Source organism: Salvelinus alpinus, chromosome 34, assembly GCF_045679555.1.
Source record: "Salvelinus alpinus chromosome 34, SLU_Salpinus.1, whole genome shotgun sequence".
NCBI lineage: Eukaryota > Metazoa > Chordata > Actinopteri > Salmoniformes > Salmonidae > Salvelinus > Salvelinus alpinus.
Window position 1 is genome coordinate 19,538,387 of NC_092119.1, and position 21,826 is coordinate 19,560,212.

General features: G+C 40.7%; 1 protein-coding gene across 1 annotated transcript in view; it reads right to left on the reverse strand.

The window, feature by feature from the left end:
• Positions 1-366: 366 nt before the first annotated feature.
• Positions 367-21,826, reverse strand: part of LOC139563861 (rho GTPase-activating protein 5-like) — a 75,502-nt gene continuing 54,042 nt past the window's right edge. The window contains exons 4-7 of the mRNA XM_071382819.1: positions 21,701-21,778; positions 16,561-16,692; positions 4,282-4,387; positions 367-2,127 (exon numbers count right to left, since the gene is read on the reverse strand). Coding sequence (XP_071238920.1) covers positions 1,800-2,127; positions 4,282-4,387; positions 16,561-16,692; positions 21,701-21,778 — 644 coding nt within the window. The 3' untranslated portion in view covers positions 367-1,799. The remainder of the gene's footprint in view (positions 2,128-4,281; positions 4,388-16,560; positions 16,693-21,700; positions 21,779-21,826) is intronic.

The following is a 21,826-nucleotide window of genomic DNA, read 5'->3' on the forward strand; positions in this document are numbered from 1 at the left end:
ACAAAAGGTATATTCTATCTAGCAGCTGCACACTCCTTTCTCCCCTTCCACCACATTATCTGGAGTGTCTCTATAGAGGAGAATAGCAATAATAGGTTGTCTGAAATGGCATCCTATTCCCTATATAGTGCACTTCTTTTGAACAGGATCCATAGGGCTCTGGTGAAATGTAGTGAACTACGTAGGGAATAGGGTGCCATTTAAGTCACAGACAGTCTTGAGTCTTAAAAATGTCTTTGATCTGTCAATCTGTTTCCCCCTTCATCCCACCAAGCTCCTCTCTCCCTCTACTTACACTTTTCCTTTCCAGAACATTCTAAGCAGCATCTTTTACTTACAGCAAAACAAAATTCCGTACCATTTACAAAGAAGCAATGGTTCTTTATTCATAAGATGAATGGCATTAAGTACACAGTCAATTAATCTAGCCCAAACATTTTTGTACATCATACCACAAATAAATCTGATTATAGTAGGTTTTACAAGATTATACAGAATTTCAGTACCCCATGGTATTTTGCTATATCAGCAATCTTATCTGCTGATAAATATATATATATATACTTATATATATATATATATACACACTTATATATAATTTTCCCCCCTCTATTTAAGGGAAACAATTAGACAGATAACCAAAATATGATATTAAGAGTTAACTTGCATGGCAAAAATAATGAATGAACAATAGATACAATTTCAGCCCTGTTTCAATGTTCCCTCAATCAAGTCAGATAAAAAAATATCACCTGAATGAAAGCGGTTAATATTGAGTTGTAAATTCAGTCATTTTTTTTTTATTGTTCATTTTTTGGAGGCAAAATAATACATGCAAATTTAGTTGAACACAAAGGTCTCTTATTGGTGAGTATCACCACCGCCAAGACATTTCATCAATTAAACAAAAAAAAGTTGAACAGAACAAAACAAGAGAGACTGAGACTGCTTTGCAATGCGTTCATTTCAGAGTTAACACAGAGATGTGCCAGCAGGGTTCTAGTAGTGGGATGCTTCCTTCATAAGCTTCAGGAATTGCATGAGTTCTGCTCCAATAGGAGATAGGAGGCCAGTCTGTCTGTCTTATGTCCCGGTCTGGTGCAGTACAGCATCAGTCTTTCACGTAGAGTCCCCTCCCTCCCAAACAGTGTGAGGCATTGGGAGCAGGTAGAGAGACAAAGCCTGCCAACGTTCACTGTCTTTCTGTCCCTCAAACCATTCAGATAAAAATGTAAATCATACTGGTAAAAATACAAGAATCCATCATCATCATCATCATCATCATCGCCAAATCATAGAAAAATAAACAAGCAGAATAATATCTACGCTGGTAGAAGTATCATAACAGATGGTGCATCATCTAACGTCAAGTTCACTTGAATGAATAAAGGGTTTAAAAAAACAAAGCACAACTAGTATAAATATATTTTCCTTATATTTTGCAAGGTGTTGTAGAATTTAGCAAATCATTTTTGCATCGCATGTTTTTGTCCCTCTGCTGGAGGCATACAGCATCTTTATTACTGTGTATTACTGTACAGCACTGAATGTTTTTTGTTCCTGGGGGATAGCTCGATGAGTCAGTCACCCCTGAATCCAGTCAGTCGCCCAGAAAGGGGAGCAGAGAACAAAGTTGATCATTTAGTAATGTTGTTGTTTTGTTTTGCAGTCAGAGGGACTCCAAAGGGAGGGGAAAGGAGGACACATCACATCCCCCTATGTCCCCCCACCAGCCCAGCCTTATACCTACCCCACCTGGGTCCTCCAATCCTGGGGCTTGGGGGGATGGGTGGGGGGGTCTATATGAGTGGTTCAGGCTGCAGGGACATACTGTGCTGGATCTGCTGGGGCTGAAGAGGAGGGGGCAGCTGCAGGGGCCTCAGGGCCTCCACCATGCTGTGACAGTGGTGGGGTGGTGGGGTGCTCTCGGTGCTGGAGCTCTCCTGGATGTCTCCGCCGTAGAAGAAGTAGTGGCTCTGCTGGATGAAGGACTCGATGACAGACTGGTTGAGCTTGGTGGTGGAGAGTGTGTCCTTGTTCTCAAAGTCGGGACGCATCAGCGTGGGCCAGAAGCAGATGGATAGATTGTCGGCCGTCATCAGGGTGGTCTTACTCTGCTGGCTCACCCTGGGAAAACACACAATTTCACTGATTTATTCCAACCATACTTATTTTGTACTTTATTAAAAAAATTAAGAATCCGGTACTCAATTAGAGGGGATTGCAGATAACTCTGGTCTCCAGAACAGTAGCTGTACACTAAATATACCTTCCTAATATTGAGTTGCATTCTTGATACACACAGGAAACTGTTGAGCATGAAAAACCCAGCAGCATTGCGGTTTTTGACACAAACCGGTGCGCCTGGCACCTACTACCATACCCTGTTCAAAGGCACTTAAATATTTTGTCTTGCCCATTCACCCTCGTCTCAATTTTATTAAGGCTTAAAAATCCTTCTTTAACCTGTCTCCTCCCCTTCATCTGCACTGATTGAAGTGGATTTAACTTCTTATGGCTGGGGGGCAGTATTGAGTAGCTTGGATGAATAAGGTGCCCAGAGTAAACTGCCTGCTACTCAGGCCCAGAAGCTAAGATATGCATATTATTAGTAGATTTGGATAGAAAACACTCTGAAGTTTCTAAAACTGTTTGAATGATGTCTGTGAGTATAACAGAACTCATATGGCAGGCAAAAACCTGAGAAGAAATCCAACCAGGAAGTGGGAAATCTGAGGTTTGTAGATTTTCAACTCTTTGCCTATCCAAGATAAGTGTAAATTCGGTCCGATTGCACTTCCAAAGGCTTCCACTAGATGTCAACAGTCTTTAGAACCTTGTTGCAGGCTTCTACTGTGAAGGGGGAGAGAATGAGAGCTGTTTCAACCAGAGGTCTGGCAGAGTGCCATGAGCTCAGTCTCGCGCGCACCCGTGAGAGTTAGCTGCGTTCCATTGCATTTCTAAAGAGAAAGGAATTCTCCGGTTGAAACATTATTGAAGATTTATGTTAAAAACATCCTAAAGATTGATTCTATACATCGTTTGATATGTTTCTACGAACTGTAATGGAACTTTTTGACTTTTCGTCTGGACCTAGTGCTCGCGCCTCCTGAGTTTGGATTTGTGACCTAAACGCGCGAACAAAAAGGAGGTATTTGGACATAAATTATGGACTTTATCGAACAAAACAAACATTTATTGTGGAACTGGATTCCTGGGAGTGCATTCTGATGAAGATCATCAAAGGTAAGTGAATATTTATAATGCTATTTCGGACTTCTGTTGACTCCACAACATGGCGGGTACCTGTATGGCTTGTTTTTGTGTCTGAGCGCCGTACTCAGATTATTGCATGGTGTGCTTTTTCCGTAAAGTTTTTTTGAAATCTGACACAGCGGTTGCATTGAGAAGTGGATCTATAATTCCATGTATGTTCATCAACATTTATGATGAGTATTTCTGTAAATTGATGTGGCTCTCTGTAAAATCCCCGGATGTTATGGGAGCAAAACATTACTGAACATAATGCGCCAATGTAAACTGAGATTTTTGGATATAAATATGAACTTTATCAAACAAAACATACATGTATTGTGTAACATGAAGTCCTATGAGTGTCATCTGATGAAGACCATCAAAGGTTAGTGATTCATTTCATCTCTATTTCTGCTTTTTGTGACTCCTCTCTTTGGCTGGAAAAATGGCTGTGTTTTTCTGTGACTAGTTGCTGACCTAACATAATCGTTTGGTGTGCTTTCATCGTAAAGCCTTTTTGAAATCGGACACTGTGGTGGGATTAACAACAAGTTTATCTTTAAAATTGTGTAAAATACTTGTATGTTTGAGGAATTTTAATTATGAGATTTCTGTTGTTTGTATTTGGCGCCCTGCACTTTCACTGGCTGTTGTCATATCGATCCCGTTAGCGGGATTTCAGCCGTAACAAGTGACTTCAATAAGGGATCAAAGCTTTTCCCTGGTCAGTCTCTGTCATGGAAAGAGCAGGTGCTTGTAATGTTTGTATACTCGGTGTATATCACAACAGAAAACGGAATTATGTTTATGTAGCATCTCCACGTATCACTACGTTTTCGCCCTACTGAACACGACCCGGTCCAACTACACGACTGTATGACATGCTTGTTTCCATGTCTACTGTCACATAACAAACATCATGTATACTTTGCAGCTTACTTCAGACATACTTCAAATTGCACCCAGTATCAGTCAGCTGAAGGTCTGAGACTGTTTCTGATCTAGGATCACAGGGTTGTCTCTTACCTGTTCAGGTGAGTGATGACGTATTTAAACACCTCGTAGTTCACTGCAGGGAACTTCCTTACTATTTCTTTCAGCACTTGGAGTCTTTCTATGTGGTCCACAATTTCTGAAAGGAGGAGAAGGAGAACAGAGTTTTTACTCATTCCTTCCCTTGGGAGAAGAAGAAAAATGAAAGGAGTATCACGAAGCCGACAGGGCTGTCAATGACCTGCCACACAAGAAACACATTCAAACACTAGCTAGACCTTCAGCAGATACAACACCAGCCCACTACGTTGACAGTACTACATACCAAAATACATAGTCCATGAGCCGGACCCCCAGATTGGGGCTGTCGGTATAATCTGGGGGCGCAATGTCTCATAGTGATTTTCTTGTCACTCTTTCTCCAATTAATAACAGCATCAATATGCACTCCTGTGTTGGATGAGTAGGCCTAACTCCACGTAAGATTGCCAAGTAATACGAGATGTAGGGACAAACCATGTATTAGGACGTCAACTCTGTCAAGGCATTTAACATATCATCTAATATTAGACCAATCACAGCCTGCCAATTAACTCTGACCAAAGTGCTATTGTGGAGGTCAACCGTCCGAGACTACTGGGCTAATCAATAGTTAGAGCGTCATGAGATGAATATGAGTGTTTGTGTTATGTGTCCCAGAGGCTGGCCAGGGCCTGAGACCAACGCTGCATCCCAGATGGTAACCTATTTCCTTTATAGTGCACTACTTTTGACCAAGGTACTACACTCCATAGGGAATAGGGTTGTATTTGGGACGCAGTCTGAGACTTGGAGGTCCTAGTCCAAACACCTCCACATTATGCTACTTGCAGAATGATCATTTCTACAGAGCTGCTCCAAACTCTTAGAGACAAGCTCCAGGGCTCTCTCTCTTCCTCCACCCATCTCCCGCTCTGTCTCTTTCCTTCCTTCCTTCCCTCCATCCAGGGGACAGTAGATGGAGGCCTATTTCTGGGACATTAATCTGCAGCAGTGAGCCAGAGAGGAGGCCGACAGCCGGGTTGGTTTCAACACTGATCCAGGATCACATGACTCCAGCTCGGAGATCATACAGAACCACACATGCTGGGGCCTCCAGCGACCGGGAGTCCCATGGGGCGGCGCACAACTGGCCCAGCGTCGTCCGGGTTAGGTCGGCAGGGATGTCCTTGTACAATCACGCTCTAGCGACTCCTGTGGCGGGCCGGGCGCAGTGCACGCTGACACGGTCGCCAGGTGTTTCCTCCGACACATTGGTGCGGCTGGCTTCCGGGTGTCAAGAAGCAGTGCGGCTTGGTTAGGTTGTGTTTCGGAGGATGCACGGCTGTCGACCTTCACCTCTCCCGAGTCCGTACGGGAGTTGCAGCGATGAGAAAAGACCGTAACTACCAATTGGATACCACGAAATTGGGGAGAAAAAAATATATATATAAAAATTAAACACACATGTTGTGTCTCAAATGGCACCCTATTCCTTATATATTGACTATCCTATGGGCCCTGGTAAAAAGTAGTGCACTATATAGGGGAAAGGGTGCCATTTGGGACACAGCGAGCCAGGCAGACAGGGGGAAAAGATGCAGATGCATGAAAATCGTTTGGCATCCTTGGGCAGGAATTTGTCTTTCAGGAAGACGACTGTAAACTTGTGTGATGTGTGTGATGTGACTTAGAGGTGTTAATTCTAACTGGGGTTAGTGCAGAATGTTAATGCAGGCTTGCAGTTCTACAGCAAAAACACAGAGAGAAGTGTGTATACAGTCGTGGCCAAAAGTTTTGAGAATGACACAAATATTAATTTTCACAAAGTCTGCTGCCTCAGTTTGTATGATGGCAATTTGCATATACTCCAGAATGTTATGAAGAGTGATCAGATGAATTGCAATTAATTGCAAAGTCCCTCTTTGCCATGCAATTGAACTGAATCCCCCAAAAACATTTCCACTGCATTTCAGCCCTGCCACAAAAGGACCAGCTGACATCATCTCAGCGATTCTCTCGTTAACACAGGTGTGAGTGTTGACGAGGACAAGGCTGGAGATCACTCTGTCATGCTGATTGAGTTCGAATATCAGACTGGAAGCTTCAAAAGGAAGTTGGTGCTTGGAATCATTGTTCTTCCTCTGTCAACCATGGTTACCTGCAAAGAAACACGTGCCGTCATCATTGCTTTGCACAAAAAGGGCTTCACAGGCAAGGATATTGCTGCCAGTAAAATTGCACCTAAATCAACCATTTATCGGATCATCAAGAACTTCAAGGAGAGCGGTTCAATTGTTGTGAAGAAGGCTTCAGGGTGCCCAAGAAAGTCCAGCAAGCACCAGGACCGTCTCCTAAAGTTGATTCAGCTGCGGGATCGGGGCATCAACAGTACAGAGCTTGCTCAGGAATGGCAGCAGGCAGGTGTGAGTGCATCTGCACGCACAGTGAGGCAAAGACTTTTGGAGGATGGCCTGGTATCAAGAAGGGCAGCAAAGAAGCCACTTCTCTCCAGGAAAAACATCAGGGACAGACTGATATTCTGCAAAAGGTACAGGGATTGGACTGCTGAGGACTGGGGTAAAGTCATTTTCTCTGATGAATCCCCTTTCCGATTGTTTGGGCCATCCGGAAAAAAGCTTGTCCGGAGAAGACATGGTGAGCGCTACCATCAGTCCTGTGTCATGCCAACAGTAAAGCATCCTGAGACCATTCATATGTGGGGTTGCTTCTCAGCCAAGGGAGTGGGCTCACTCACAATTTTGCCTAAGAACACAGCCATGAATAAAGAATGGTACCAACACATCCTCCGAGAGCAACTTCTCCCAACCATCCAGGAACAGTTTGGTGATGAACAATGCCTTTTCCAGTATGATGGAGCACCTTGCCATAAGGCAAAAGTGATAACTAAGTGGCTCAGGGAACTAAACATCAATATTTTGGGTCCATGGCCAGGAAACTCCCCAGACCTTAATCCCATTGAGAACTTGTGGTCAATCCTCAAGAGGCGGGTGGACAAACAAAAACCCACAAATTCTGACAAACTCCAAGCATTGATTATGCAAGAATGGGCTGCCATCAGTCAGGATGTGGCACAGAAGTTAATTGACAGCATGCTGGGGCGGATTGCAGAGGTCTTGAAAAAGAAGGGTCAACACTGCAAATATTGACTCTTTGCATCACCTTAAAAATTGTCAATAAAAGCCTTTGACACGGGGGCGCTAGAGAGCGTGCTATGGAGTAGACGTGCATTGCTAGAGCTCCGCTCAATTTTGAAACAAATTAATATTTATCTTAACCTCTCACAACCTATAACTTCAAACAAATATGAAAAAAGGAAAAGGCAACAAAAAAGGGGGCGCTAAACAAGATAATTGGAATGAGATAGACAACGAACCAATTTCAACGTCGCCGACCCACGAGGAGCTAGCTGAAGAGGCTAGCTTCCAAGAGTTCCCCACAGAACCTACTCAAAGTGACATACTGGCTGCCATAAACGCACTAAGCAAGAAGGTGGACACAAGGTTGGCTGATATCTCAAAGAGTATTGGGACTTTGGCCGAAACTGTGAAGGCAACTAAGGGAAGGGTGCACGAGGTTGAGCAGACGACAATCGATCACGAGGCCAGGCTACAGGACATAGAGAAACAGTGCGCAACGTTCAAAAATGACAACAAAACCCTGAAGGCCCGACTGGAAATGCTCGAGTCGCATTCAAGACGCCAGAACATCCGAATATGTGGGATCCAGGAGGACACTGAGAAAGGGAAACCCACTGAATTTGTCTCGGAGCTGATACCGGCATTGCTGGGGAGTGAACACTTCAAAACGGCCATCCTGATCGACCGCGCACACAGAGCACAGGCAACGAAGCCGGCCAAGGGCGGGCCACCAAGGCCATTCATTGTAAGGCTGCACTATCCCCACACCAGGGATCTCATCCTCAAGCTGGCTAGTCAAAAGTTCCCCCTTAACTACAACGGAGCCAGGGTGTCTTTCTACCCAGATCTTACCTTGGAGGTGAGGAACCAACGGAAAGAGTATGATGAGGTACGCAACAAATGCAGGGCGGCCAACATCCGATATGGATTCCTCTTCCCAGCCCGGTTTAAGGTGACAGTCGAGGGATCAACACGTACGTTTGACAACGCAAAAGAGGCCGATCTGTTCTTGACAAGCAAGCTCCCCGGCTGAGGATACAGAACGGCTGTGCCAGCAGGCTAAATGGCCAAATACAGGCCAGGAATGTGTGTGAATTGAATTTCCGGCCTATGTCTTTTCGATCAGAAGATCAGAAATTGGGACTTATATGATAGGTGAGATGTTGTGGCTAATATAGCATTGTTTGGCATGTCATGTTTTAACGCCACTCACCCCCTAACGTGAGAGTTAAGTTAAGTGTTATTTAATATTAGTTTATATGCGGAGCATCTATAGACGACGAGTTAGTTCAAGCTTTATGTCTAGACACCCTAAGGTTTGTGTGTTAGTCAAGGAGCGCTTCGTTTGGGGAAGTCACTCAGTAAAGGGACGGGTGGAGGGACGGGAGGGGGGATGGGGTCTGTGTTTTATGTTCACGTTTATTAGTACAGGTGGCATGACAAGCTCCCGCACGGCGGGACGTTTTTCTTCAGGGTTTTGTTTGACAGCAGCAATTTGCTTTAAAATAAGAAATGCCACATAGTGACCGAGCACAGAGTAGACCAGGTGGAATAAAGATAGTCAGCTGGAACTGTAATGGATTAGGGCATGTCGTGAAACGAGCTAAGGTTTTTTCTCATCTTAAATCACTGGGTGCTGACATAGTGCTTCTTCAAGAAACTCATATTAAACGCTCCGCGCAGGCCAAGCTACGAGTCGGCTGGATCGGTCAGATATACCAGTCTAACTTTGATGCAAAAGCGAGAGGGGTAGCAATCCTGATAAGGAAAAACATTCCTTTTGTTTACTCAACCTCGATTTCAGATCCTAATGGTCGGTATATTATTGTGGCTGGTACACTGAATTCAAAACCAATAACCTTGGTCAATTTATATGGACCCAACTTCGATGATCCATTATTTTTTCAAAGGGTATTTAAGGCCATACCAAATATCTCGGATACAAGTGTTATTGTTGGAGGTGACTTTAACTGTACGTTAGATCCTCTTTTAGATAAACAGCTATCAAGGTCACTTCAACAATCAAATGCCAGTGTCTGTCTAAATACATTGATGACAAACCTTAACATTGTCGATATTTGGAGACTGACGCACCCAACAGACAGGGATTATTCTTTCTTTTCATCAGTTCATAAATCATATTCCAGAATTGACTATTTTTTGTTGGACTCCAAACTAATTTCAGCAGCTGAGTCGGTTACCTATCACCCCATTCTAATTACGGACCACTCTCCTCTGTCCATGGTGCTGAAACTCGACAATATGTCGACAGGTCGGCGATCGTGGCGCTTAGACGCATACCTGTTGAAAGATGAGGCTTTTTGTCAGTATTTGAAGGAGCAGATTGCCTTTTTCCTCAGTACTAACGACACGGGGGATGTTGACGACTCCACCCTTTGGGAATCTCTAAAGGCGGTGATTAGAGGTTACATTATTTCTTATACATCAGAGAGGAAGAAACGTGCCAATACTAGGCTGAGAGAAATTGAAAGAGAGTTAGGGGAACAGGAGAACGTTTTTAGGACAAATTCCTCGTATACAGTCCTTGAGAAGATCACAAAGTTAAAGTATGAATACAATACCATCCTTTCGAAACGGGTGGGCTCTTTACTTGCTAGAACGCAACAAAGTTATTTTGAACTGGGGGACAAACCACATAAATTATTAGCAAGACAGCTAAGGCAGGTACAAGCATCTAGAGCTATTCACAAAATAAAAGACAAGAAGGGTAAAATAGTAACAGATCCGCAGGACATTAATAAATGCTTTGCGCAGTTTTACTCAGAGCTATACCAATCAAAATGCGATGCTACTGATCCACAAACTATGGAACGCTTTCTCGCTGAATGTGAACTTCCTAAACTAGACAGGGGGGCAGCTGCCGCACTCGATGCAGGGATAACCTTAGATGAAATTAACACAGCGATAGCACAATTTCCAAACAGCAAGGCCCCTGGGCCCGATGGATATGTAATAGAATTCTATAAGAAGTACTGCGCTAGTCTATCTCCACTTATGCTGCGAATGTTTCAACAATCCAAAGAAAATACCAAACTCCCGCAAACACTGTATGAGGCTACAATAGCCCTGATCTTGAAAAAAGATAGAGATTCCATGGAGATGTCGTCGTATCGCCCCGTGTCGTTACTCCCCATAGAAAACAAGGTGTTGACAAAGATATTGGCAAACCGATTGAAAAAATATATTTCCGACATCATACACCCTGACCAGACAGGTTTTATCCCGGGCCGACATATATACTACAATTTGAGACGCCTTTTCAACGTAATGTATCATGATCATAAAGTTGAGGCAGTGGTAATAGCTCTTGATGCAGAGAAGGCGTTTGATCAGATTGAGTGGAAGTATATGATGTCGGTTCTGGAGCATTTCGGATTTGGAAAGGAATTTATTAATTGGATAAGAATTATTTATGCACACCCAATGGCGTCCGTTGTGACCAATCAGGAAATGTCGCAGTCATTCCGCCTGTTCAAGGGGTGCCGACAGGGGTGCCCTATTTCGCCTGCTCTCTTCGCTATAGCCATGGAACCCCTTGCTACTCGCATTCGGGCATGTGCCGATATAGCTTCTGTTAAAATAAAAGACACACAGCACAAAATTTCCCTATATGCAGACGATGTTCTTTTGTTTTTGTCTAAGCCTAAAACTTCTATTCCACCATTACTTAACTTGATAAACACATTCGGCTCCTTCTCTGGCTACAAGATAAACTGGCAAAAAAGTGAGTTGATGCCAATATCACGGCCTGTGGATATGCAATTTCTGCAATCTACCCCGTTTAGAACAGTGAGGGACAAGTTCACAAGCCTTGGCATTGTAGTGACAAGAGACCTTGACCAGCTATTGAAAGTGAATTGGGACATGAAAATATATCAGCTTAAACAAAATATAGATTTCTGGAAAACTCTGCCTATTTCCTTGGTTGGTCGTATAAACGCTATTAAAATGGTTGTCCTACCCAGGTTTCTTTACCTCTTCCAATGTCTACCCAATTTCATACCACAAAGCTATTTTAAGAAACTGGATTCAATAGTAACTCCATTTTTATGGGATAACAAGGCAGCCAGAATTTCAAAGAAGCATTTATGCAAGTACAAGATAGAGGGGGGCTTTGGCCTTCCTCACTTCAAACTGTATTATTGGGCTGCTAATCTGAACATTGTGTCTTTCTGGAGGGAAAGTTTACCTGCGATGAGACAGAAGGATATGCCTTCATGGCTTTTGATCGAGCAGGCCTCCTGTCAACGTTCCTCACTCCCTGCACTTGTTAATAGCCCATCATATGTGAAAAAACCCACTTATGACTCCAATCCAGTCATTTGTCATACGCTTAGGATCTGGAAACAGATTAGGGATTTTCTTAACATACCCACTGTTTACATAGACAGCCCGATTAGCCTGAATCATGCTTTCCACCCTGCATTGGATGATGTGGTGTTTTCACAGTGGAGGGAGAAGGGGCTCACAACAATTGGTAATTTATACATAGATGGTCAGTTAGCTTCATTTCAACAATTACAGGCAAAGTTCAACATGCCAACAACACATTTTTTCAGATACCTCCAAATCAGGAATTTCTTAAGGACACATATCCCACAGTATGGCATTAAGCCCAATAGTCCTACATTAGATAGCTTGATACTTGTCAAACCCCATTCAAAAGGGTCGGTCTCTAGACTGTATGATGTGCTACAGGCCCACATAGAGGTATCCACAGACACCATTAAAAGGGCTTGGGAACAAGAACTTGGTTCAGAAATCTCAAATGAGGACTGGATAGAAGCTCTCAGGAATATAAACCACAGTTCAGTGAATGCCAGACACAACCTTGTACAGTTTAAGGTGATACACAGGTTACACTACTCAAAAGTAAAACTGCATAAAATATTCCCGGACACCTCACCACTGTGTGAGAGGTGCAAGCAGGATGAGGGGACGTTGACCCACTTATTCTGGACATGCCCTAAATTACATGCTTACTGGGCTCTCATTTTTGATTACTTATCTAAGGCCTTTGATAGAGTTCTAGCCCCAGACCCATTGATCGCTCTGTTTGGTACAGTTGATGGGAATAACCAGGAAGGGAAAGCTGTCTCTCTGTGTACTCTATTAGCCAAAAGGCTCATATTGCAATTTTGGAAATTGGAGACTGTACCTACCTTTGAAATGTGGTTACGGGATTTAGGGAATGTAATACATATGGAAAAGATTCGATACAACACCTCCAATAGAAGTCCATTGTTTTACAAAATATGGCAGCCGATACTGGATAAATGGTCTAGCCCCGCTTCATAACTGGGCTGACGATCTGCTGCTACTCTGTGCTGTACTCCACTCAATATTTATTTTTGGCTGAACTACACTGCTTGTAATGACTATATGCTGTCTTCTTATACATGTACCACCTAATAGGATTTTGTTTTATTTTGTGTATGTGTGAGTTAACTTTTGTTTTGTCCTCTAAACTGGCCATCCCATTCAACAGTACAATGAATGTCATTGTTTGTATTGCTGTCTTTTTTACTTTATTTTTATTGGAAAATAATAAACATATTATAAAAAAAAAAAAAAAAGCCTTTGACACTTATGAAATGCTTGTAATTAAACTTCAGTATTCCATAGTAACATCTGACAAAAATATCTAAAGACAATGAGGCAGCAGACTTTGTGAAAATTTATATTTGTGTCATTCTCAAAACTTTTGGCCACAACTGTACATACAAAGAGAGAGAAGTGTGTATACATACAGAGAGAGAGGTGTGTATACATACAGAAAAAGAGAGAAGTGTGGATACATACAGAGAGAGAAGTGTGTATACATACAGAAAAAGAGAGAAGTGTGTATACATACAGAGAGAGAGAAGTGTGGATACATACAAAGAGAGAGAAGTGTGTATACATACAGAGAGAGAGGTGTGTATACATACAAAGAGAGAGAAGTGTGTATACATACAGAGAGAGAGGTGTGTATACATACAAAGAGAGAGAAGTGTGTATACATACAGAGAGAGAGGTGTGTATACATACAAAGAAAGAGAAGTGTGTATACATACAGAGAGAGAGGTGTGTATACATACAAAGAGAGAGAAGTGTGTATACATACAGAGAGAAAGGTGTGTATACATACAGAAAGAGAGAAGTGTGGATACATACAGAGAGAGAAGTGTGTATACATACAGAAAAAGAGAGAAGTGTGTATACATACAGAGAGAGAGAAGTGTGGATACATACAAAGAGAGAGAAGTGTGTATACATACAGAGAGAGAGGTGTGTATACATACAAAGAGAGAGAAGTGTGTATACATACAGAGAGAGAGGTGTGTATACATACAAAGAGAGAGAAGTGTGTATACATACAGAGAGAGAGGTGTGTATACATACAAAGAAAGAGAAGTGTGTATACATACAGAGAGAGAGGTGTGTATACATACAAAGAGAGAGAAGTGTGTATACATACAGAGAGAGAGGTGTGTATACATACAGAAAAAGAGAGAAGTGTGGATACATACAGAGAGAGAAGTGTGTATACATACAGAAAAAGAGAGAAGTGTGTATACATACAGAGAGAGAGAAGTGTGGATACATACAGAGAGAGAGGTGTGTATACATACAGAAAAAGAGAAGTGTGTATACATACAGAGAGAGAGGTGTGTATACATACAGAAAAAGAGAGAAGTGTGGATACATACAGAGAGAGAGAAGTGTGGATACATACAGAGAGAGAGAGAAATTGTGTATACATACAGAAAAAGAGAGAAAAGTGTGTATACATACAGAAAAAGAGAGAGAAGTGTGGATACATACAGAGAGAGAGAGAGAAGTGTGGATACATACAGAGAGAGAGAGAGAGAGAGAGAAGTGTGTATACATACAGAGAGAGAAGTGTGTATACATACAGAGAGAGAAGTGTGTATACATACACAGAGAGAAGTGTGTATACATACAGAGAGAGAGAGAGAGAAGTGTGGATACATACAGAGAGAGAGAGAGAGAGAGAGAAGTGTGGATACATACAGAGAGAAGTGTGTATACATACAGAAAAAGAGAGAAAAGTGTATATACAGAGAGAGAGAGAGAGAGAGAGAGGTGTGTATACATACAGAGAGAGAAGTGTGTATACATACACAGAGAGAAGTGTGTATACATACACAGAGAGAAGTGTGTATACATACAGAGAGAGAAGTGTGTATACATACAGAGAGAGAAGTGTGTATACATACAGAGAGAGAAGTGTGTATACATACAGAGAGAGAAGTGTGTATACATACAGAGAGAGAAGTGTGTATACATACAGAGAGAGAAGTGTGTATACATACAGAGAGAGAAGTGTGTATACATACAGAGAGAAGTGTGTATACATACAGAGAGAGAAAAGTGTGTATACATACAGAAAGAGAAAAGTGTGTATACATACAGAGAGAGAGAGAGAGGAAAGTGTGTATACATACAGAGAGAAGTGTGTATACATGCAGAGAGAAAAGTGTGTATACATGCAGAGAGAAAAGTGTGTATACATACAGAGAGAGAAAAGTGTGTATACATACAGAGAGAGAAAAGTGTGTATACATACAGAGAGAAGTGTGTATACATACAGAGAGAGAGAAGTGTGTATACATACAGAGAGAGAGAAAAGTGTGCATACATGCAGAGAGAGAAAAGTGTGTATACATGCAGAGAGAGAAAAGTGTGTATACATACAGAGAGAAAAGTGTGTATACATACAGAGAGAGAAAAGTGTGTATACATACAGAGAAAAGTGTGTATACATGCAGAGAGAGAAAAGTGTGTATACATGCAGAGAGAGAAAAGTGTGTATACATACAGAGAGAGAAAAGTGTGTATACATACAGAGCAAGAAAAGTGTGTATACATACAGAGCAAGAAAAGTGTGTATACATACAGAGAGAGAAAGGTGACTGACTGGTACTAAGAGAGGCACTATGAGGGGCATGGAGGAAACGGCACAAAGGCCTGTTCAAACTAAATGTGTAACTAAAGACAAAAGCTTTCAAATGGGGGGAGGAGGGGACAGAGCTAATCCTAATTTATATACATTATATACAGTGCATTCAGACTGGGGCGAAGGTTCACCTTCCAACAAGACAACGACCCTAAGCACACAGCCAAGACAATGCAGGAGTGTCTTCGGGACAAATCTCTGAATGTCCTTGAGTGGCCCAGCCAGAGCCCGGACTTGAATCCGATCGAACATCTCTGGAGAGACCTGAAAATAGCTGTGCAGCAACACTACCCATCCAACCTGACAGAGCTTGAGAGGATCAACAGAGAAGAATGGGAGAAACTCCCCAAATACAGGTGTGCCAAGCTTGTAGCTTCATACCCATGAAGACTCAATGCTGTAATCACTGCCAAAGGTGCTTCAACAAAGTAAAGGGTCTGAGTACTTATGTAAGTGTGATATTAGTGTTGCCATCCCCACGGCCTCCACAATGGATCAGTCCACTCAGACAGGCTCCAATCACACAGGTGTCTTGTACACCATTCATAAAAATAAAAAAAATGGGATAATGCTTGACTAAAAAAATCTTGGTCGACCAACAGCATATTGATTAAACAATCAACCAATCAACTAAATGAGGTCAGCCCTACAGTAAAATAAACAACACAGAAATGAACCGAGCAGGACAAGGACAGACTGGGGCACTGTAGAGTAAAATACCTTCTATTTAGCAGTACTTTAGAGAGAGAGAGGGGGAGATAGACAGAGATGGAGAGAGAGGGAGATAGAAGAGAGACAGAGATAGAGAACTGGTTGAACCCCTCTTCTCTAGCTGCTGTGTGTGATTTAAGGGGGAGGTCTGAGGCGCTGGGTGTCAACCCTCCCCACAGCTGGTAGTTAGTGAGTTAGGACACTGGCCTCTACAGACCAGACATGGGTTGATATAAGATGTTTTTTCTTTCAATAGCATTTTGTTGAGCCTGCCTGAGAATGCCAGATGGGCAGGGTTTGTACTGCCACGGTTGGGAGTTGTGCACTGGGCAAGCTTAACCAAGCGTAGCTAAAAGCATTTGAAAGAGACACAATACTATCTGAACCCAGGTCAGCCCTCCAGAGAATGTGTAGCTAACAGTACAGGATAGTACTCACTGGCTGCCTCCACCAGCTCTGGGTGCAGGGTGTAGGGGATGAGAGGGTCAGGTAGGTCAGAAAAAAAGGCCTTCAGAGCCCCCGCCACAGCATTCACAGCCACATCCATCACTATCAGGTCCATACTGTGGTCTGTAGGGAGAGAGAAAGGGGGACAGGGTTAGACTGGAGGGGGGCTACAGAGACAGAGAGAGGGGAGAGAGTAAGAGGGAGAGGGAAGAGAGTAAAGGGAGAGCGAGGGAAGAGAGTAAGAGGGAGAGAGAGAGAGGAGAGGGAAGAAAGTAAAGGGAGAGAGTAAAAGGGAGGAGGGAGAGAGTAAAAGGGAGAGGGAGGGGAGAGAGTAAGAGGGAGGGGAGAGAGTGAGAGGGGAGAGAGTAAGAGGGAGAGAGTAAGAGGGGAGAGAGGGGGGAGAGTAAGAGGGAGAGAGTAAGAGGGGAGAGAGAGGAGAGAGGGGGGAGAGTAAGAGGGAAAGAGAGAGGAAAGAGTAAGAGGGGAGAGAAAGGGGGAAAGCGAGAAGGAGAGCGGGAAGAGTAAGAGGGACAGAGAGTTGGTGAGACAGTAAGATAAAGAGTGGTGAGAGGAGGAAGAGGCTGAGAGAAAACGAGCTGGTGAGAGCAGGACAGGGCCTAAGATGAACTGACAGCTGTCAGAGTAGATCTCTCTCCCAGAGAACGGAAAGGGAAAGAGGGAGAAAAATGCACTTAATTCCCCAAATTCCTGTGGTGAAAGAAGTGAGAGAGTGAATGAGAGTGAGTGAGAGAGAGTGAGAAAGAGTGATAGAGAGTGAGAAAGAGTGAGAGAGTGAGAAGTGGCTTCGGTAAACAGTGTAACGTGGATAGGAAGTCATTTGGCCACTCGATGGAAGGAAGATTTTTCCACCCAGCCCCTTTGCACAGCTCGATGGCTCCCCCCCAGGGAAATACAGACAACTTTACGCAGTAATTCAATTCCAGGCAAAATAACATAATATTGATTGCTTGTGTAAGTCAAGCTATAAGGCAAATTGGAGTCATTTTGACTTGGTCCGGGCGTATATAGAGACCATATTTACTGCACTACACCCCAACCAGTATTTATAACTTCTAAATGTAAAGATAATAAGGAAAACAGTGAGTTTGTGAAGACAATAAGGAAAACATTGAGCTTGTAAAGACAATAAGGAAAACATTGAGCTTGTAAAGATAATAAGGAAAACAGTGAGTTTGTGAAGACAATAAGGAAAACATTGAGCTTGTAAAGACAATAAGGAAAACATTGAGCTTGTAAAGATAATAAGGAAAACAGTGAGTTTGTGAAGACAATAAGGAAAACATTGAGCTTGTAAAGATAATAAGGAAAACAGTGAGTTTGTGAAGACAATAAGGAAAACATTGAGCTTGTAAAGATAATAAGGAAAACATTGAGCTTGTAAAGATAATAAGCAAAACATTGAGCTTGTAAAGATAATAAGGAAAACTTTGAGCTTGTAAAGATAATAAGGAAAACTTTGAGCTTGTAACGGTAATAAAGAAAACATTGAGCTTGTAAAGATAATAAGGAAAACATTGAGCTTGTAAAGATAATAAGGAAAACATTGAGCTTGTAATTGAGCTTGTAAAGACAATAAGCAAAACATTGAGCTTGTAAAGATAATAAGCAAAACATTGAGCTTGTAAAGATAATAAGCACAACATTGAACTTGTAAAGACAATAAGGAAAACATTGAGCTTGTAAAGATAATAAGCAAAACATTGAGCTTGTAAAGATATAAGAAAAACATTGAGCTTGTAAAGATAATAAGCAAAACATTGAGCTTGTAAAGACAATAAGGAAAACATTGAGCTTGTAAAGACAATAAGCAAAACATTGAGCTTGTAAAGATAATAAGCAAAACATTGAGCTTGTAAAGATAATAAGCAAAACATTGAGCTTGTAAAGACAATAAGGAAAACATTGAGCTTGTAAAGATAATAAGGAAAACATTGAGCTTGTAAAGATAATAAGCAAAACATTGAGCTTGTAAAGACAATAAGGAAAACATTGAGCTTGTAAAGATAATAAGGAAAACATTGAGCTTGTAAAGACAATAAGGAAAACATTGAGCTTGTAAAGATAATAAGCAAAACATTGAGCTTGTAAAGATAATAAGCAAAACATTGAGCTTGTAAAGACAATAAGGAAAACATTGAGCTTGTAAAGACAATAAGCAAAACATTGAGCTTGTAAAGATAATAAGCCAAACATTGCGCTTGTAAAGATGATAAGCAAAACATTGAGCTTGTAAAGACAATGAGGAAAACATTGAGCTTGTAAAGATAATGAGGAAAACATTGAGCTTGTAAAGATAATAAGCAAAACATTGAGCTTGTAAAGACAATAAGGAAAACACTGAGCTTGTAAAGATAATAAGGAAAACTTTGAGCGTGTAAAGACAATAAGGAAAACAGAGAGCTTGTAAAGACAATAAGGAAAACAGAGAGCTTGTAAAGACAATAAGGAAAACAGAGAGCTTGTAAAGATAATAAACAAAACACTGAGCTTGTAAAGATATAAGGAAAACATTGAGCTTGTAAAGACAATAAGGAAAACACTGAGCTTGTAAAGATAATAAGGAAAACACTGAGCTTGTCAAGATAATAAAGAAAACACTGAGCTTGTAAAGATAATAAAGAAAACATTGAGCTTCTAAAAATAATAAGGAAAACAGAGAGCTTGTAAAGATAATAAGGAAAACACTGAGCTTGTAAAGACAATAAGGAAAACACTGAGCTTGTAAAGACAATAAGGAAAACAGAGAGCGTGTAAAGATAATAATGAAAACAGAGAGCTTGTAAAGATAATAAGGAAAACACTGAGCTTGTAAAAATAATAAGGAAAACATTGAGCTTGTAAAGATAATAAGGAAAACACTGAGATTGTAAAGATAATTATGAAAACAGAGAGCTTGTAAAGATAATAAGGAAAACACTGAGCTTGTAAAGATAATAAGGAAAACACTGAGCTTGTAAAGATAATAAGGAAAACATTGAGCTTGTAAAGATAATAAGGAAAACAGTGAGCTTGTGAAGATAATAAGGAAAACACTGAGCTTGTAAAGATAATAAGGAAAACACTGAGCTTGTAAAGATAATAAGGAAAACAGAGAGCTTGTGAAGATAATAAGGAAAACAGAGAGCTTGTAAAGATAATAAGGAAAACATTGAGCTTGTAAAGACAATAAGGAAAACACTGAGCTTGTAAAGATAATAAGGAAAACAGTGAGCTTGTAAAGATAATAAGGAAAACAGTGAGCTTGTAAAGATAATAAGGAAAACAGTGAGCTTGTAAAGATAATAAGGAAAACAGTGAGCTTGTAAAGATAATAAGGAAAACACTGAGCTTGTAAAGATAATAAGGAAAACACTGAGCTTGTAAAGATAATAAGGAAAACACTGAGCTTGTAAAGATAATAAGGAAAACAGAGAGCTTGTAAAGATAATAAGGAAAACAGAGAGCTTGTGAAGATAATAAGGAAAACACTGAGCTTGTAAAGATAATAAGGAAAACACTGAGCTTGTAAAGATAATAAGGAAAACACTGAGCTTGTAAAGATAATAAGGAAAACACTGAGCTTGTAAAGATAATAAGGAAAACACTGAGCTTGTAAAGATAATAAGGAAAACAGAGAGCTTGTAAAGATAATAAGGAAAACAGAGAGCTTGTGAAGATAAGGAAAACACTGAGCTTGTAAAGATAATAAGTAAAACAGTGAGCTTGTAAAGATAATTAGGAAAACACTGAGCTTGTAAAGATAATAAGGAAAACATTGAGCTTGTAAAGACAATAAGGAAAACAGTGAGCTTGTGAAGATAATAAGGAAAACAGAGAGCTTGTAAAGATAATAAGGAAAACATTGAGCTTGTAAAGACAATAAGGAAAACACTGAGCTTGTAAAGATAATAAGGAAAACACTGAGCTTGTAAAGATAATAAGGAAAACAGTGAGCTTGTAAAGATAATAAGGAAAACACTGAGCTTGTAAAGATAATAAGGAAAACAGAGAGCTTGTAAAGATAATAAGGAAAACACTGAGCTTGTAAAGATAATAAGGAAAACACTGAGCTTGTAAAGACAATAAGGAAAACAGAGAGCTTGTAAAGATAATAAGGAAAACACTGAGCTTGTAAAGATAATAAGGAAAACACTGAGCTTGTAAAGATAATAAGGAAAACACTGAGCTTGTAAAGATAATAAGGAAAACACTGAGCTTGTAAAGACAATAAGGAAAACAGAGAGCTTGTAAAGATAATAAGGAAAACATTGAGCTTGTAAAGATAATAAGGAAAACACTGAGCTTGTGAAGATAATAAGGAAAACAGAGAGCTTGTAAAGATAATAATGAAAACAGAGATCTTGTAAAGACAATAAGGAAAACACTGAGCTTGTAAAGATAATAAGGAAAACAGCGAGCTTGTAAAGATAATAAGGAAAACAGCGAGCTTGTAAAGATAATAAGGAAAACACTGAGCTTGTAAAGACAATAAGGAAAACAGAGAGCGTGTAAAGATAATAAGGAAAACATTGAGCTTGTAAAGATAATAAGGAAAACATTGGAGCGTGTAAAGATAATAAGGAAAACACTGAGCTTGTAAAGATAATAAGGAAAACATTGAGCTTGTAAAGATAATAATGAAAACAGAGAGCTTGTAAAGACAATAAGGAAAACACTGAGCTTGTAAAGATAATAAGGAAAACAGCGAGCTTGTAAAGACAATAAGGAAAACACTGAGCTTGTAAAGATAATAAGGAAAACATTGAGCGTGTAAAGATAATAAGGAAAACAGCGAGCTTGTAAAGATAATAAGGAAAACACTGAGCTTGTAAAGATAATAAGGAAAACATTGAGCGTGTAAAGATAATAAGGAAAACAGCGAGCTTGTAAAGATAATAAGGAAAACAGCGAGCTTGTAAAGATAATAAGGAAAACAGTGAGCTTGTAAAGATAATAAGGAAAACAGCGAGCTTGTAAAGACAATAAGGAAAACACTGAGCTTGTAAAGATAATAAGGAAAACACTGAGCTTGTAAAGATAAGAAAAGAAACAGAAGAGAAAAATAAAAAATACATTCCGGTGAGAGGATCGCAAGTAAAATAGTGAGTTGACAATTGCAGCTGTGTTTTACCTTGATCAAACTGCTTCTGAATATTGTCTTGATCAGTCTTGTTACCACTCACGCGATACAGGCCCTCTGTCGTAAGTCCTGGAGGACAAAAGAACAGACATATTTAGAGTATAAGTACAGGCAGTG